We start from the raw sequence: 19,005 nt of genomic DNA, 5'->3' as shown, positions 1-19,005 counted from the left end.
AAGCAGAGGATGGCGTCCCTTGACCTCAGCGTGCCACGGAACGGCTCACGGGAAAGTGATGGAGGTGAGGCGGCGCCGGGGCGGGAGCGGGCGGCGGGAGCGGCAGGGAAGAGGGCTGACCTCGAGCGGGAGGGGCCGTTGTGGCGGGGTGCGCGGGCGTTACCGTGTGTGGGGGCCGCCGGCTCCCCGCAGCCCCGCCGCGGCGCAGCGGGACCTGGCCCCTCACGGCTGTCGGCGGCCCCGCTGTGGGACGGGGCGGGGCGGGACGGGCGGGGAGCCGCGGGCGCGCCTCCGGCGGGGTCCATGAGGCCTCAGGTACGGGACCCATGGAGCTGGTGCTGTGCGGCCGTGAGGTAAAAGCAGCTCCTGAAATGAGTTTTCGCCTCCCTGTTTGTGCTGGCGCTGCTGGAAAACAGATAACTTTGTTTCAGGGAGAGCTTTTCAACCTTGTTTTCCCTCTTGTTTACCCAGCGTAGACTTTCTCAGGTGAAGGGGCAGTAGTTTTTTCTGAGGTGATTTTGGAGGAGCCGTTTCGATTCACCTTCTTACTCTTTTAACTTACGTGTAACCTATTGCAGTGTAAGAGTGCCACTGTCTGGAGAGTTTCTTTGACGCCTTTGACACTTCCAGCTAGTGTCAGAATGCACCACTAATTTATTTATTTATTATTGATTCATGCATACGTTTCATGCCTTTTGGTTGCCTCTTTATGGATTTCTCTTGTTAAATGGGGTTATCTGAGGCTTTTCATTCTCTGGCTGCTGTGCAAAGTATGATTCAGTAAAACCAAAAAGAAACATTGATATTTGAGGCAGTGGAAGCAGCCTGGTTAGAAACTCACCAAATCAAACGTTTATGTGTGTATCCAGGTTTAGTTATCTTCGTTACAATTTGCAGGATTTTGCAGTGGTAAAATGTTGAACCTATCACTTGTACAGATATAAGCTTTTTAATCCAACAGTTTAAAACATTTACAGTTTAAAGTATCTCAGCAAAGACAGAATTTCACAGGCTTTGCATGGACATCTGGAAAATCCTTTGTGGATTTATAGCTGTAGGTTCTGTTTTGATAAAGTCAGGATTGCAGTTAGGCTGTCCAGATTTTGGCAACATAAATAAGGCATCTGTACATCCTTCACATTCCTAGCCTGTGGTTTGAACTTGTCTTCAGATAGTAAGCAAGCTGTGTATTGTTTTGAGTTCAGGTTTATGTGTCTGGGCGGTTTTGTGCTGTATATCATGTTGAGTTCAGGTTGGTTTGTTTACTTTTTTGTCCTGTACACTGATGTGTGATGTTATCACACACTTGAGATAAAAGAATAGGTATTCCTCTCTTGTAAGCTTTATAGGTAAATATCTTCTCTAATATTTTTCTGACAGTTATTAAGCGATAGCCAGGCTTTTACAAGTTTTGCCTAACATGTCACTCTTCCAGTGAGAAAATCTGGTCCATTGAACCTCCTTGAACTGTAGAAAGATGATGAGGAGATCCAGATTGGGGTAATTAATTGTAATTATAGGACATAGTCCTGTTGTGTTTAAGGTTACTATGCTCTTTGCTCAGTTTAGGTGTACACGAGTCTGTGTCTTGACTCGGGGTGTAACTTACAGAATTGTACTTGGAGATGTGTGAACTTTCTGTAGTGTACCACTACTGGAATTATTCCTTGAAATAAGGAAGTAATAAGCTGTTGTAGTAGTTGTCCTTCAATGTATTGCAGTTGCCGTTGCTTGCTGTCTCTGAGATGAAACTAGATACTTGTATATAACAGTGTTTTAATTCAGTTCTGTGGAATGAATGTGGTGTCCCCTGCTGATGGTGGAAATGCTGTGTAACTACCCTATCAATGGGGTAGCTTCATCTCTGGTTGCTGCTCTCTTGTCACACTCCCCTTTTGTTGCTTTATCTTAAGTATATATATCTATAGCAGACCTTAAAAAATTGGTAAGTTGACTTTGAGCATGTGGAACAAGTTATTTGCCATGAACCATCATTCATGAAATATAGTCTTGTGGGCTCTCCCCCCACTTTCTTTTGGGTCCTGACTGCTATAGGGCACAGAACAGGGTAACTGAGATCAGTTTATCCATAAAGAAAACTTTTCTCAGTTGCCTGATAAGAATCTTTATAAGAACAGTTGGTTTTTTTTGTTTTTGTTTGGTTCTGCATGAATTGATACACTATGGGAAGGAGAAGGAGTCTGGTGGTTTGGTTTTGTGGTTTTTTGGTGTTTTTTTGAGAGTGAGGGTTCTTTTGGTTTCTTTTGAGTTGATATACTAAGATATTCCTTCTGACTACAACTGCTATAACAGCTCTTCTATTTTCTAATGACCAGTGAAAACAAATTTAAAGAAAACATCAAAGAAACCACAGATCTGTCAAGCCTGATGATATGTAGCTTCATATAGGAACATCTTTTCTACATATATGAGAACAGGAATTGAGGAGGGAAGGGTTGATTCTTGTAAAAACAGTTTATAAAGCGTAGAAAGTAAAGGTAGTTGATTTGAAACTTTGCTTGTCATCTGGCAATTGCATAAATGGTAAGCCAAGAGCAGGTCTACGAATTGTGAAGCCCTGAGTTTTGCAATAGGATATAGTACTTTCACTGTGATGGTGGTGGTAGTGATTGTGTAAATTATTGTTGCCTTTGTTTTCCTGTTTGTAATGATAATAGTAATAATTTGTTGAGCATATATAATGATTCATTTATAACATGCTTTGAACGTCCAGCCTACTCTTAAATTTCCAGTTAATGTATTATTGCAATATCTAAATAGCTTATGTAACATAAGCAAAATAAAGCATTCCTTTTCTGAGCAGGTTCATGAACAATGCTTAAAATAGATTCAATTTGGTTGATGTAGAAGAATTCGTTTTCTATTATTGTAGAATATATTAGTATATATTGTATTATATACTTTATATCTTGAGTGCTGGCATCCAAAAATATAACAATATTTAATACATAGGGACTATGAGAAAGAAGGAACAAAGTTATTCCAGAAAGAATAATTAACATTTGTGTAGGAAAGACTGTCAAAACAACTTCCATAACAAAAAAGAAGGTTGTACTGCAGACTTTAAAAGAGGTTTATCCATTCTAGTGACTGACTTGTTTGCAAAGTGGTACAGAAAAATTTCCATGCCCTAGGGCATGGAAAATATGCATTATTAACTCTATTTTAAAAGGCTCTTTAACTTCATTGTTGCTAGATGGGATGAGAAGAGATAAGTGTCCTGCACTGCAAATGGTCTCCTGCTCCGCATTTGTTGTTTGCTAGTCTGGAGTCAACTTTGGTGGATAAAGAAGGCTGATGACTCTAAGGTTTGTACTAGAAGGCTGATTTTATGCTTGAATTCCATAAGGTAAAAGGAATGTGTGAAGCTTGGAAGCCCTCTGTGTTTGGGCACCCTAAAGCATGTAACTGTATGTTGCTGCAGTCATATGTTAATTAAAAATTGTGGGATTCAATATTGGTTTACAGGTCTTTTGAGCAATAAGGCTTACGTTTTCGCTTGAATAAACAAAATTATTTTGTTTGGTCTAGGTATATATAATACCTAGATTTTATTAGCCTACATGCTTCATCTTTATTGTAAAGGCAACTCAGGAAATTAATTAAATGAATTTGACAAGGTTACTGCTTAATAACCTAACAGTCTAACTTGTATTCATAAGTATGGTATTCAGCTTCATTAATTAGAACAGCAATTAGCTCCTTCTGTCAAAGCAAATGTGCATTATTAAATATAATATTAGGGTAACCTAGTAAAGCAGAAGTTTATTTTTACAGTGCAGCTTCATACAAGTCAAGTCTTGGCTGTAGCCAAAGCAATGCAGTGCTTCTGAACAGCTTGGACTGAAGGATGAACTTGAGGATGAGCTTCACTGTGGGTTTTAAAACATTTTGGTTTTTACTTACAGATGTTTGACAGAATCAAAGCATCTGATGAAGCTTCTGCTTCTTCAGCACAAGGTGAGAAGTTTAAAAGTAAATCGTTTTGCTGAAGTTATTTTATTTTCTTTTTATTCTAAGAATAGCAGAAGCATCAGTTCACCTTGTTTCAATTGCACACTTTGATTTCCTAGGTTTTGTTATGGAACTTAGATGGAATAAGTGAATTCTAATGTCCACAGAGTTTTTGTCAGTGTAGTTTCCTTGTCCTGTAATAAGCTGTTAAAGGCACGTTATGTTTTATCTCAGTGATCATGGATATGGCAGTATAAATGCAGATTGCTTAATCTTGATCCCAGACAAATCAGTTGAAAAAAATTCCCACTCACCTCAACCATGAAAGAGTAAAGCTTATTTTATGAAGCTCTCAGAGGAACTTTGGGGACAAAAGGATCTCCTTCTACACATGCTTTCTTTTTTAATCTTCCTTTAAAATAGTAGGTTTGACAAATGCAATGTGAGAGAAGTAATTAATTGCAGGTGAAGCTCTGTTTCAACTCTGATACTCTGTTTTGGTTTGTTTTCCCTATAGGAACAGAAAGGCATGGTGTTGAAGGCTCTGTACGACAGGACAACAGTAGCAGGTAAGTTAGGTCATGATCTAACTGGCTTCCAGCTTGCTGCTTACACAAAGTAAACCAGAAAGAATTTGGTGTTCAGCCTTACCTGTTATATTGTATAATGGATGACAGTGATACAATATAGGTCAAGTATGTGGTGGATGTCCTTTTTGTCTGTACCCACATATACTACTAAAAACTGTGGGGAAGGTGCATTGTAGTGTCTGAAAGTAATGTGTGGGTGTCAAGATTTCTTTATCTTTAGTATTTATTTTTTTTTAAATAATAAAATCCCAGAAGAATTAAAAAATAACTGCCTTTTTCTGGCAAGACAGTTCTCAGATTTCAGCCAACTGAAATTAGCATTTGTGTTACCTGTGCCTTCAACCTGTTACCCTTTGTTCTGCATTGAAGAAAAAATTTGCTTAGGGAAATTTGCTTGGGAATACCTTAAAATATGTAGTCCTACTTGCCAGTACAACTCTGAAATAGAAGCACTGATCTTGCAAATTTGTTCCAGCTCTATAGTAAGATAGCTGGGTAGAATTTCTATGTTAAGAACATGAATTAAACATCGCAACATGTCTTGGTAATATTGCCTGCTTCTTTCAGTTTACACACAAGACAGCAAGACCATTCTTGGCCTGGAGTATCTACTGTACAAAATAGACAAGGATACTGCAACTGTTGCCATGTACACTACAGTAACCTGGAACAGGTAAGAATGCTTCTGTATAATTCAGCAACAGGTAGCAAAGAGTATGAGAAGGCTTTATCATCTTATAAAATATCAGTCTGTACACTGAACAACCAATACTGAAAGAAAACTAATCAATACATGAATTACACAGTCTATGCACCGAGAAGATGATACCCCCCTTACCTATCACCTGTTAAAAAGATACTGATGGAGTGGCATGGCTACTGCAGTCTGCTTTTCTGAAGCGGCACAGTGCTGTACATTGCATCCAGTGGGCTTATTTCTGTAGCTTTAATCTTGAGATCTGTATATATTATACATATTGTATTAGAGTTAATATGTTAGATACGTTCCAACTCAGAAAGATGTTTCAGCACATTTTAGTATTATTTAAGACTTTCTAAGAATGTCTAAAAATCTCATTGGATCAAGGTTTCTTAAAGAAGAAAAGGCTGAAAATTGTTCTTTTTATTTAAATATTTTCATAAAAACAGTGTAATGCTTAATTTGGGAAGTAATTTTTAGAAACAGGCCAGTGTGTCAACAGTATTATTGAACTAGTTGTCTCTTTTATCTTTCATCAGCATATTTTCAGCTCCCAGCACAGACATTTTACCACTTACTGCAGGAATCGTATGGGTGCCAGTAGCTTGATGGAGCGTTTCTTGCAAGATGTTTTGCAGCATCATCCACACAGATACCATGACAACAGGTATAATACAGCTGGCTTTTTTTTGTTTTCAAGTATGTATTGGTAGAATGTGTGCATTATGTGTTGTGTTCCACTACTGAGCAGTAAAATTAGCCATTTGAGGTGAAGGTTTCACATTGAAGAAAATTTTTAATGGAGTGTATCTATAAAAACTATATCCATGTATACTGCTTTTGTGTTTTCTCTGTACTTCTAAGCTTTGTTTCATTACTTAAGGATTTGGTACAACACTGTTGATGGCAATTAACTGTGAGGACCTGAAAAAAGAAGCAACATCTGGATCATGGGTATAGTGGCAGACTGTCCAGTCTGACATGCATTTACTAAATTCTTGTAACTTGGTCTTTGTATGCATGTATTATTATAATTCTGGGCTTTATATATAGCAGTGTATTTTATGGTATGTTTTGAAAGACTTCATAGTTCTAGTTTGTTGCTTTTGGGTAATGATGTGAATATACTTATTTCTTCATGATCCTTGACGTTCACACTTTCAGTTAATACTTACATGGATTACATTAATTGGCCAATTCATTAATGCTCGGATTTTCAAAAGTGTTCTCTTTATTTATCATAAGAGGGTTGGTGTGTAAGTTTTTTCCCTGTAGAAGAACGGAAATCAATTAAATCTCATTCCTTGTTTGTTATGTTCTGCAAGGCAGACAAAAATCTCAGTCTGACCCAGTACAGTTGTATACTTGATATATAACTCTGCTATAGATCTGACGAACAAGTATAAGGGTATTTTGTCTGGAGGCAGTCACAGTGATGTTATCAGGGATGTGACAGAAGAACAAAATACGTCTATGACAAATTAGCCCAGGACATGTACACATCACTGCTAATAAGCTTCCATCTTAAATAAATAAATAAAATCCTGCTAATATAAGAGCATGCGTATTTTTTTTGCCATGGAGAAAATACAGTGTTCACTTTAAGGTAACACCTAGTGAAAAAAAGCCTTGTCTTGATGTGTCACTGACAGAAGGTTATTTCTTTGGTGAGCAAAACATAATAACTAGGAGCAACAAGCTACCCATGTTCCTCTAAGTTATTGAAAGAAGGAATGTAATGAGAAAAATAATGTACAAAATCTAGATGAAGCTTTGGGGAGAAGGGGGAGGAGTAATCCCAAGACCAGACAGAGTTTGGAGGAAGAAAAAAGCAAAGATGGAAAAGAAAGCGTGAATAGATTTATGTTGCAATCCTGCTTTGAAGAAAACAAAAATCCCCACATTCTTAACTGACATCTGAAGTAAGAACTGGGTTGTCTGTTTTCATACATAAAACTGCTTGGATTGATACATGGTTTCATTCAGTTCTTAAATACCTGTTTTTATTTTTCAGCTGAATTCACAAAAGGTATCTTAACAGTGTAATTTAAAAGGATTATAGAAATATTTGAGAGACTTGATTTGTTTCACAGAACCAGTATATCTAGTAGTGATGTGTAGAAAGTAAATATTGACCAGAGCTTTGCCTTGTACTGAATTTCAGAGGATATTGGTGTTTTGCCTCTCCCCCCCCAAAAAAAAACAAAACAAAACCAAAACATAAACCAAATCAACCACGCAAAAAACCCCCCACACATCAAGAAATCATTCCTTTCTCCAAATTCTTGGTGTAGAAGTTTTTATGTAAAGAAGTAGCATTTAAGAGAGTAAATCTTCACTCTGCTTTTGGGGGTAATTTGTAGCAGAACTGTCAGAAGTTCCTAACTGTATAGAACTGTAGTTCTGTTACCACAAAAGACAGTCAAAGAAACTCTAAGTCTTGATTTGGAGTTCTTGAAAGCATTCTTTGTTGCACCACTTGGTGCACACGTGAATCATTTTTCAAAGGTGAGTGCACCTGGAGCCTACAAGCAGCATCTGTATATCCAGCAAAATTATATGCATATTTAGAAACTTTCTGGGAAATGTTTTACATAATCATTACATTTCGTGGAACTAATTAATTAATTAAAAACTAACTAACTAATACTTGCATTTTAATTGCACATATGCTTTCTTGCTGAGTGGTGGTCTTGAGGGGTCTCAGGTGGTCTTTGATAGTCTTCCTCACTGTGTCTGCTGATTGACTTCTGTGCTTGCACATGTGGAAAAGGCTCTTGTGAATTACTTAACAATCATGTTCATGTTTTAGGTCAGTTTGTTCTGATTTGTTCCTTATCTTCAAGAACTGGCCTCATCTGTCCTAGTTGTTCTTTATTATCTTCACACTAGGTTGACTATGGAGGGGGGAACTACCTTGCCCCATCATTACTCCTTATCTTCAAAGGCTACCCTTGTTTTAAACATGCCCCAAGGCCACACCAGCCAATCTTGTTCTCAACAGAGCAGTCCCAATTTACAACTCAGCATTTTAGCTTACATTACCTCCACCTCAGAGATGTTTGTAAGTAATTTTTGAAAATTGAATACATACTGTTAAGTGAGCTAGAAGCCTAGGAATTTGATGCAGTTTATCTATACCAAAATCCATTTAGTCCTATATTCAGTCTTCCAGCAATATCCAGATGCCATGTGTTTATCACAAAGGTAGAAGAACTCTGAAATGAGAAAGTTAAAGGATTATTTCTATTGCCTTTAGCCTTCCCTTTCAGTCTAATTCTGATTTGAACAAAGGTGCTCTATCTCAGATCTTAGGTGGACAAGAATGCATACAGCAGCAGGACACAGCCGTTAGCTGACAAGCATTGTTTGATCATTTGATAATAGAAACAATCTTGGGTTTGGTTGTAGGGTTTTTTTTTGTTTGTTTTTTGTTGATGTTTCTTTATATGAGTTTTTTCTTTTTACTTATGCAGTCCAATAACCCTTATCAGTACTCTGATGAATTCAGTCCTCTTTACTTAGATAACCAGAATTCCACTCTATTCCAAAAGATGATACACCTTTGAGAAAAGTGTTACTTTTTTTGGAGTACACAAGGAATATTGCAGGTTTTGTTACAAAATTTTATTAATTTTTTCAGGGAGGTGGTTTTATACTGCTGCTGCTAAATCAGTGTGGTTTGGTAGGGTTATGCAAAGTATATCCCTACTTTTTATGTATCACTTTTTATGTAGCCAGTATGATTTCCCCCATCCCACGTTCCCACACCCCCAACCCCCCCCCGCATTATGTGTTGCAATGATTTGAGGATACTGTTTCCTTAGAAGGCCTTTTTTTTTGTTTGTTTGATGGACAGTGCTTCAGGCCCTGCCTTGTGAACAAGACCTTTGTAGCTCTTGGTCTTCTAATAACTTTCATTTCCATGTTGTTTTGCATAAAAAAGTTGCTTTGTTCATGACTGTTAGTGGCTCTGTAGTTCTCCTCAAATGACCTCAGTAAGCAGGGATTTCAGCACATGATACGTAGTAGTCTCTGAAGCATTCTGGGAGCTGATAGTAATTATTTTTCAGAGACCACAGAGAATATGTGATATTTTAGAAGGACTGGGAAAAAAAAACAAATGTAGCAATTGTTGATTATCATTGAGGGCAGAGAAGAGGATCTGCCTACAGACTTCTTTGCTTAAATTACAGTGTTTCTATGAGAACCAAATAACCAAACTGTTTATAATAACCTAGAAGACAACGAAATCATGAGTAATGGTCACTGCTGCTTTTGTCAAGAAAAATTGCATCAGGTCATCCTAAATTCCTCCTCTGGCAGGATAATGGACCTTATATATAGAGTAGAATTGTGTATCTATCATCTCTCATGTCACATCTATCATGACATCTCTCAGAAGGCCTGCTTTTGACATGTTCTTTTATGAGGTTTATAAGCAAGCTAAGGAAAATTTGGTTTATTATTAAATGATGATGAAATGAATATGTAGCTGGCTGAAAAACTGTTTCCTTAATTGTTATTGGCTCAGAGAGGGAGAGAACAAAATCTAATGGTGGATCATGAGCTCAGTCACTGAAACCTTCTCCTACCACTAAGCCCTATATTGATGTTTGAAATAGGTGCTTTGAAATATACGGGGCAGGGGGTGAGGCAGGAATTTTGGTTTGGTGATGCTTCTATGAAGTATACTTTTCTGGACTAAATCTTGTTAACTCTGTCAAGTTCAAATACCAGGTTTAAATTTTATTTTTTAAACATTGGCAAAACCTATCATTTTTTCAAGTATAAAATAGTTCTTCCAAGCTGACAATTCTTCTTTATCTGCCATCTCTCAGTAAAAGGCTGAAACATAGCTGTATTCAGCCAAGTTCTCCTGTAATTGTTTTTCAGTGTTAAGGAGCTACTTAGAAATACTTGCTGCAAGGTTGCTTGGTATCAGCTGTCTTTAACAACAACTGATGTCCAAATCTTTCAAGGACTTCTGCAGATGTTGACTATTAAGCATTCTAATTCTGTTGGCTCCTGATCTTTTTTTTTTTTAACTTTAAATAAGTGTGGAAGCTAAACGTTTATAACCAAGAAAGTTACTGTACAATAAAATCTATTCACAATCCTTTTAGCAGATGAATGCACCATAAGAGGTGCATGAATGTCTGTCATGTATTAAAGCAAGCAGCACCTGGGTCTCACAAGATCTGGTTATAACTTCCAAATGAAACATAATATTCTCTCCACAGTTATATTTACTTTCTTTTTTTTTTACAACTATTTCCATCAGATTTGCCCAGCTGTTACACATTGAAGCCTTGTGGGTTCCTGTGTTGCGGAAGAGTCCGTATCTGTCATTCCTGTTAGTTTTGCAAGACATGAACACTTGTATTTGAGAAAGTCATAGAGATGGAGCAGCCATTTACAGAATATATAAAAATCTTCTGTTGTCACTGTGAGGCTGAACAATCATAACTTGACTTCTTATAGCAGGGAGTTGAAAGCTATGGTATGTCTGTGTGAAACAGTGAGCACAGAATTCCTTCATGTGCAGAGCTCCTGCCATGTAGCCACCTTTCATAGAGAAAGGGGCATTTATACTCAATAGTATTCTTATACTGTGGCATATTATAATGTATTTCTCTACAAAAGCTCAGTATTAACTGATAGCTTTACAGTGAAATAACCTTTTTATAAGCTCCCAACTTCAAACAAAAGAAATATCTTTATTTTTTCTTTCTTTACTGTATTTATAAAATGATTGTAATGTGTTTGCCTATTCTTAATGGGTGGTTGCATGAAAAGGGTAACCAACTAATTGTCATCTTTTGCTTTGTGGAACATTGCCCCCTCACCCTCTGCCCTTTTTATCTCTGCTAAAGTAAGCAGAGGTGGTAACTTGTGTTTGTTCGTTAGGTGAGATGCATTCTAGGTAATTACTCTTAAAAAAAACCCAAACTCAACACACTATTTTTTGAAAAACCTTAATCGTATTTACAGTATTTATATAAGGTGCTTTTTCCCCTCCCCTTTAGACCAAGCTATGACGACATGCCACTCCCTGTCACTCCAGAGCCTGCTAGGACTGCTTGCCTGTCCCTGGAAGAGATGGACAGAAAGAGGAACAGAGAGAGACAGGAGATTTCCAGGAAAGACCAGGGGTCCACTGGTGAAATACAATCTTCTGCCCCATGCCTGTCTCGTAAGGGTATAAAGAAAACATCTGCGACACAAGCATTTATTGAAAAACTAGAAAGAGGGCAGCAACATGCTATAAGAATATCCAAGCGCTCTGTGGGCATTTGTAGCAATGAGAAACGGGACACCCTGAAAGATGCTCAGGTTGAAAATCGTAGCCATGAAGGTCAGTTTACAGCTGTGAGTCCTGTATCTCAGCGATTTTCTGTCAGTCCTTTAATCCATAGTTCTTCTGTTAATCCTAAAACAGGAAAAAATGTTAAGAATTTGGCAGCAGCATCAAATCTGATTTCACAGAGTAGATGTGGTAAAACGAGAATGGAGGTACACAATAGTGATGTGTTATTGAAACCATGCTTGAATCCTGGTCCGGCACTGGTTCACCCAAAACGTCCTTCCGTTTCTCATCAGAATACTCTGTGCAGCAACAGCAATCCTTTATGTATTACCTCAGGTCAATCACTCTCAAAACGAGATAGTTTACGAACTCAGGATGAAACTTTTGTGTCTGATTTCCATCTCAGGGATACTGTGGGTATCAGCAGCTCCCTAGATCCTGGGACATCCCCACAACTAGCAAGATGCAAAAAATTGAAGATGAACAGAGGTGGTGAAAGTTCAGTGGATGAAACTATTGAAGGTGTTATTTTGAAATACTGTCATGGCAGAAGTACATCTAAAGAAGTTTATTTCAAAGAAGAGAAGAATCCCTGTTCAACTTTTTCATCATTTCTGGACCATACTCACTTAGAGGGCTCTGAAATGAGTTTTGACTGTGTTGCACCTATTCAGGCAGGAACAGACTTACCCAAGGCAGCTATAAAAGATATAGAAACCCTAAAAGAGGTCCAAATAAGTTTGCAAGATAAAGACTACGGAACACAGCTCTCTTCTGTTTTAAAAAGTGAGTCAATAGAGAAAGTAGAAGCAGTGAAACAGGATGTTGTAGTTCATACAGAAGAGCCTGTCCTTCCAGCTCTGCCTCATGTGCCTCCTTCTTTTGTGGGAAAGACCTGGTCTCAAATAATGTATGAAGATGATATAAAAATTGAAGAACTTGTGCGTGATTTCAGGGAAGGTCGTTTTCGCTGCTACTTTGATAGTGAATCCTCAGCCAACTATACAGGGAAGAGAATCAAGAAAAAAAGGCAGAAGGATGAAAAAAGTAACAATATTGTTGAGGGTAATAGAAGAGATAGTGCATCATTTAAAGCATTGCCAGAATTTAACGATGCTCTAAGTGATGGCTCTGATTTTCATAATCCATCTGTAGCTTCAGATAGACTATGCAATGCACAGAAGCTTAAAATGCCTAGGAAAAGGACATGGCGCCTGGCTTCAAGGTGCCAGGTAGTCAAAGTCAGTCATGGCACCCAGACAAGTCTATTGAACTACCCTGTAGCAAAAAGAAAGATGTCTAGAAGGGAATCTGATCCAGCTGATCAGAAATCAAGCATTGTGTGGCCGGAGAATGAAAAAACTCCCAACATGAAAACTAGGCTATGTGCCCTTAAACTTCCTGAGTCCTATAGCAAAATTATGAGTCCTGTACAGCCTAAGACAGTGGTGTATGTACTTTCGTGCCCAGAGATAAAACAGTGTAAAAGTAAACCTCTGGACATTCCGAAAATGAGGAAAAATCGTAACTCCACAGATAGCAAAGACTCTGTAAGGTATAAATACAAACAGTGTTCTTTCAAGTATTATGACCCACTAACAAATCGAATTCTGAAGATGCCTCCGAAGAGTCCAGGTGGAGAAAAGACCAAAAAGCCCTCTCACGTTCGACAGCTTTTCAAAAGTCTCAGCTTTGATGCAAACAGGAAACTAGCTGATGCACAGAGAGAAAGCACGCCATCAAAGTCACTCAATTGGTCAGACTTGCACAGTTCATCTTCAGCATCTTTCCTGCCGGATCCAGGTAAAGGGAATGATGCAGCCTCAAGTCAAAAGGCTGATGGATCTTCTGTTTCCACAGAAAGAACGGATTGTCTGCTATCTGGTCATTCTGAGAACTCTTTTAAACACCTGATCATTTCACCTTTGAACTCCTGCCAATCTGCAGTAGAAGGAGATGTTAGATTAACTCCATTTAACAGCAGAGTTACCAAAACTCCTCTGACCTCTGTCAGGAGTGAGCGGTTGGAGAGGGAGAGTCCAAAGGCAATATGGAAGAGAAAAGAAGGCACTAACAAAGAACCAGTTTTTTCCAGAAAGGCTGCAGGACCAAAGTCTGTCAGATGTACTGTCGGTAGGAGAGGAAGCAGAGTAGTGGCAGGCAAACAAACTTCCAGATCTAAAAACCAGCAAAAAGAGGGGATAAGAAGGAAACTTCGTCCTCGTGCCCAGAAATCTGCTTTGTCCATCCACAGGTGCCAGACAAGAAAAACTACAGTGGGAAAGCACCCTAAGAAAGAAAAGCCTGATGCTAAAAAATTAAAAGTGAGGAGGAAACCAAAAAGGACTTTTCTGAACTCAACAGTTGTCACTGGGATTCCTGAAAAGAGGCAGAAAGTCATGTCGGAATCTTTTCCTAAGGAGCCAGAGCAGGCTTCTTCCAAAGCCAGGAACTGGGAAGTAAGTAGAGATCAGGGTCACCCTAGCACTGTGAACCGACCCTCTAGAAGAACTTCTGCTGTACCATTACTTCGAAACTGTCTTGTTCCTCCAGGTGAGAGCTAGCTACCAAAATAATTTGAGGGTTTTTTTCTGTAATCGGCACCTGGAATGAGATTGAAGAAAAGGAAATGGAACAGAAGGAGATCATAGATGAAGCAGTTGAAGTGCTAGAGCTGCAGAAAGTGCAAAGCCAGTCTGTTGTGAAACAGGTACAGCTGTAAACTCAGCTCTTGTTCCTGGAATATGGGGACATAATGTATTGCACTGTTCTACTGTGTAAAGCTGCAGAAGGTGTGTGTTTGAGTTAAAAAGCACTTACAACCCTCATTACTAGACTTCACCTGTTTATCAGAAAATGAGCTTGAATAGTATCATATTGTTTTTATGGTATTACCAGTGCGTACTAGTGCACTGTAATAAGGTAAATTAGAAGCTGTATTAATTGTGCCTATTCTCATTTTTCCATAGAATTCTAAAGTGCAAAAAATAACTTGATTGTTATGCTTGAAGTTAAAATACAGATACATTAATTTGGACTGAATTTTGTGTATGTATTTGTGTAAATACACACCTCCTTCAATGCATAATATATATTTGCCTATGGAGTGGCATTAAAATTAATACAGTATGATACAATTCAGATCAATTCAGTGCTCTCTTGAAGTATAATTGTACATGTTTTTATATTGACTTTTTTCCTGAAACCATGTCCAAAGCAGTTATTTTAGACAAAAAGTCACTGTGGGCTCTTGTCAAGCAATAACGGACCATGCTGGTAAGGAAATATGTCTCTCTAGGGCACTGTTCAAATCAAGTGGTGGTGGCTAAAGTGAAATCTCAAGTTCCAAAAGAAATACAAGATTAGGGTCTGGTGGATTTTTTTTATTATTATAATTTTATTTAATATATTTATTTGTTTGGGTTTTGGTGTGTTTCTTAATAGCTTATTGATCAATTCTGTAGGTGAATTTCACATTCCTTAATGGGGAGGGACGGAAAAGTTATAATGCGAACAAATAGCAGTGAGTTGCTCCAGAATGTCAGCCTTAAATTTTATTTTCTGTGCGTTTTAAACTTTAATTTGGTGTACCATTTGTTATATATTTATTTCTGTAGTTGAAACTTTTCAGTAAAATATTTAAATAAATCTAAAGCAGCATCCAGTTAAATGTATTGGAGTTCAGATATTTGTTTAAACAGATACGAAGAATCTGTTTAAAATATTTAGTTGAATTAAAATCTTATTCCATAGTGATTCATGTTTGGCCACCAATGCTCAAACTACTGTGATTTTATGGTGAAAAAAAAGACCATAGTGTTTTGTTTTAGGTTTTGGGTTTGTTGTTGGTTTTGGTAGGTTGTGGGTTTTTTTTGTGTTTTGTTTTGAGGGTTTTTTATGTTTGTTTGGTTTTGGTTTTTTAGTTATTATGATGACAGCTTATTTAATGTGTTCAGGAAACAAAAGCTCAGTCTTGCAGGTAGTTCTGTGCTTTAAAATCCAAGATTAATTGTTCCTTTTTATTAAGTTAAGCTTATAGTTAAATGTCATCACAATGGGGGCTCTGGTTTGTAAATCTGCATTTTGGTATATTATATAATCTCTCTTACTTCAGAGGTCTTTGTAAATTCTGTAGTTGTGCAATACATCTTTAATCATAGAAAAGATCAGACCCTTCTGTCTTTGCCATTGAACACAGTATCTGTGCATTTTCCCTGAAAAAATCATTCTTGATTCATTCTCTGAAGTGCCAAGGCTCACTAGTTTGGCTTGAGATAAAGGTGAACTTTTAAATACTTTATTTCAATATACACTATTTGAAGAAAATATAAAAGCTGTCATTATAAACCAGTTGTTCAAAAATTGATTTAGGGATTTTTTTTTTAATGTATGTGCATATTTCCCAGCATAAATAAAAGATGTGCATGTACTGAAGCCAGCTGGATACTAAGCTTCTGTACAGATCAAGAATTATTTGACAGATTTTTATTTCTTTTTTTAATTTATTTTTTAAATAAAAGCTGACTTCTATGGATGAATTTTCCTCTGGTTGCCAGTAGACACAGAATCTTATGACTGTATTGCAAGTCACTGGAAAATGAAGGGTTATAATATGAGTTCTCATAGCCCTCTTTACTGATTGTGCCTGTATAATTTAATATTTTGTCTAATATAAAGCTAATTTTTTAAAGCAAAGTTTTAAAGGAATGGTTTTTATAGAAAGGTTAATTTTTAGATAAAGCAAAAGAAGATTTTTAAATAAAGTTTGTTTTAAAGCAAAGCTTTAAATTAACCCTATGGATAAGTCCCATCTAACATATTTTTATGATACAAGAATGTTTTCCTATCTAACTTCTTTCATCTTGCTTTTCACAGTATTGTACACATGAAGAGCATGAATTGTTTTGTGTGTAAATAAGGTTTAATGCACACTGTACTTTCTCAAGATCACTACTGCGTATTTGTTTACAGCCAAAAGTACTGTTCTCCATGTTCATTCATTGCAAGCATGTGTTTCTCCAGCACACAACTTCTCCTTGAAACCCTGAGTAATAAAACTATCTTGAGGCCTATAGAATGATTAATATTTCTAACTTGTAATGTCTTTTTTATTATTATTCATTTTAATAATAGACCCCCTTTTCAGGGTAGGTTTTTTAAAAGAAAAATTAATTCTATTTAAATAAAAGTGTAAGAAGCTGTATATTTTCCTTAAAAAACATAAAACCAAAAAACAAACCAACAAGTATTAAATGTAACAATTTTTTAGAAGAATAAGACTCGGGATACAAATCTGGAAACTTTTCTGTGGTTGATAGTCTCAAAATAAGATTTGCTCTAAGTTTGGATGCCTTGTTTCTGACTGTTCAGAAACCTGTTCCCTGTGCTCAATGACTACTAGGAAAAAGTTGGGGATATTGTGATATGAGAAGTAAATGCAGAAACTACCTTGGAAAGAAAGCATACAAAAATGTGGAGACACTCAAAATACCATGTGCATGAAAGAGAAAAGAGAAGCTTTCTGGGATCTTAAGGAATTAGTCGAATACTTTTCCAGTTAGATAAATAATACAGGTTTTGTCGTCATTATTAAATAGCACATTGATTAGCAGCATGGCTGAAACTTTGAAACGTGATGGTGAAGTCTACACTACATGGAAACCTTGAGCTGAAATGCTTTCTCAGTGAAACTGATGGGAGGATTGGCTGGGGAGTAGTTTTTGGTTTTTTGGTTTTAACATTAGTGGACAAAGATGTTTGTCACTGTGTTTGTATGTCTTAATGTTAAAGCAAGAAAAGGTAACCTGATTAAAGAGGAATAAATTCATGCTTTTATAATCTAATTGGCAGCAATTAGATAAAGGATATTTTATAACAGTTGAGGAAAATGTCATTTCTTCTTCTATGCATATGTAATGTTGACCTTCTGGAAGTTCATAATATTCTGGAAGTTTTGTAATATATTTCATAATTTTAAAAAATTGTTATCCCCCCCCCCCCCCCCCCCATGCCCCAGTACTCATTGAGACATGTAACACAATCTCGTTCTAAGCAGCTTGGGGTTTACTATTCACATTTATTGAGAACCCTGAGTGTGACCCAGACTGATAGTGTGCTAGATGTTAACCAAACATAAGACATCTAATATTTTGAGGACTTGCTACTCTGACACTTAGATCTAGCAGTTCTTCAGTTTATTTTCTACTAGAATTCTTTGCTTCCTAGTTCTTTCTGGTAAGTTTGCATCCAATGTTCTTGTAATTGTATGAAAGTGCTTCCCTGAACTGATAAAATGAGGTATTTAGTTGTATGTATCATGAAACTATGACTTAATCCAAAGTTGTGTTTAAGTTTCATGCTAAATTTCTGCCCAAATGAGAATACATGTGTGTGATTTTAATGTTCTCGTAATGGATAATGTATCTTGCAATACTCTAGCTTGATGCTGTAGTTTTTTTAATCTGCTTCTCTGTCTTTTCTGTCTGTGGTCATTTGACACAATGTGAATTTGTAAGAATATAGTGATATTTCAAACTTGTCCAGTGCCATTGTTCTTTCTTTGTATCTGCAGCTCATTTAATTTCATATATATATGGTTTCCATGTTTCTTCTCAGTCCTGTATTTGGATTTTTTTTTTTTACGTTGTGTATTGCAGGATAGGATATTCTGTTCAGAAGGAAATTGTGACAGATAACAGGAGTGGATGGTGTAGTGATCTGAAGTGTAGAGGGCAAGCTGGTATGTGTGCTCCTGCGCTTGGGAGTCTGCTTACTTTGCTGAGTAGTGTGAAACAGGAGTGGATGATGATTCTTGATCTCTTTAGCTATTGTCTTTTCTCTTTTCCCTGGGGTAACTCCCTGACAATGAAGTAATCTGAATTCATACTTATTCTGGAAATAGAACAGTGTTTCAGCTGTTGATGTTTTGGGGACAGATAAGTGTATTTCAGTTGCTAATGCAATTAAAATCCCAGAATTTTTGTCTTTGATGATTTATGTGCTATGAATTGCAGCATTCCCCATCATCTTTTTTAGAAAACTTTGTAGTAGCAGAGGTCTGAGCATGCCCAGAAGTAAAGGTTTTGTTCTTTATTTATGTTTTGCAGTTATAAATTTATTTATTCCTTCAGCAGAACAAATCTTGTTTTAATAAAATGAAGACTGATTAATTTTTTGTAGTTTCTTTATTCTTAAAGTGAAATTTAATTTGAAACTATTTGCTACAATTTGCTGTGGAAAGAACATCACAGAATGCTATGCAATAAGCTACTACTTTGAAGAAACCCAGTTGTAATTTAAATACTTGTTCACAACTGCATGATATCTTGACCCAGTGAAGTCTTCTGTTGATTTTAGTGATGCCAACATTTGTCTCATCCTGTGGTAACAGAAGCAATTACATCCTAGAATGGCATTTAAAGTGTGTCAGA

At 37.0% G+C, this 19,005-nt stretch overlaps 1 protein-coding gene across 1 annotated transcript; it reads left to right on the top strand.

Annotated features, from left to right (window-relative positions):
* The first annotated feature begins 1 nt into the window (after nucleotide 1).
* On the top strand, nucleotides 2-17,500 carry ZDBF2 (zinc finger DBF-type containing 2). Its single transcript, XM_013127905.3, has 7 exons — nucleotides 2-64; nucleotides 3,218-3,329; nucleotides 3,930-3,981; nucleotides 4,493-4,544; nucleotides 5,133-5,238; nucleotides 5,805-5,932; nucleotides 11,295-17,500. The coding sequence occupies exons 3-7, from the start codon at nucleotides 3,930-3,932 to the stop codon at nucleotides 14,137-14,139; spliced, it is 3,183 nt and encodes a 1,060-aa protein (XP_012983359.2). The 5' UTR covers nucleotides 2-64; nucleotides 3,218-3,329; the 3' UTR covers nucleotides 14,140-17,500.
* The last annotated feature ends 1,505 nt before the right edge of the window (nucleotides 17,501-19,005 follow it).

This window comes from Melopsittacus undulatus, chromosome 8 (genome assembly GCF_012275295.1).
Source record: "Melopsittacus undulatus isolate bMelUnd1 chromosome 8, bMelUnd1.mat.Z, whole genome shotgun sequence".
In the NCBI taxonomy this organism is placed as follows: Eukaryota; Metazoa; Chordata; class Aves; order Psittaciformes; family Psittaculidae; genus Melopsittacus; species Melopsittacus undulatus.
Note: the sequence above shows the minus strand (reverse complement) of the source record. Positions and strands in the feature narration are given on the sequence as shown.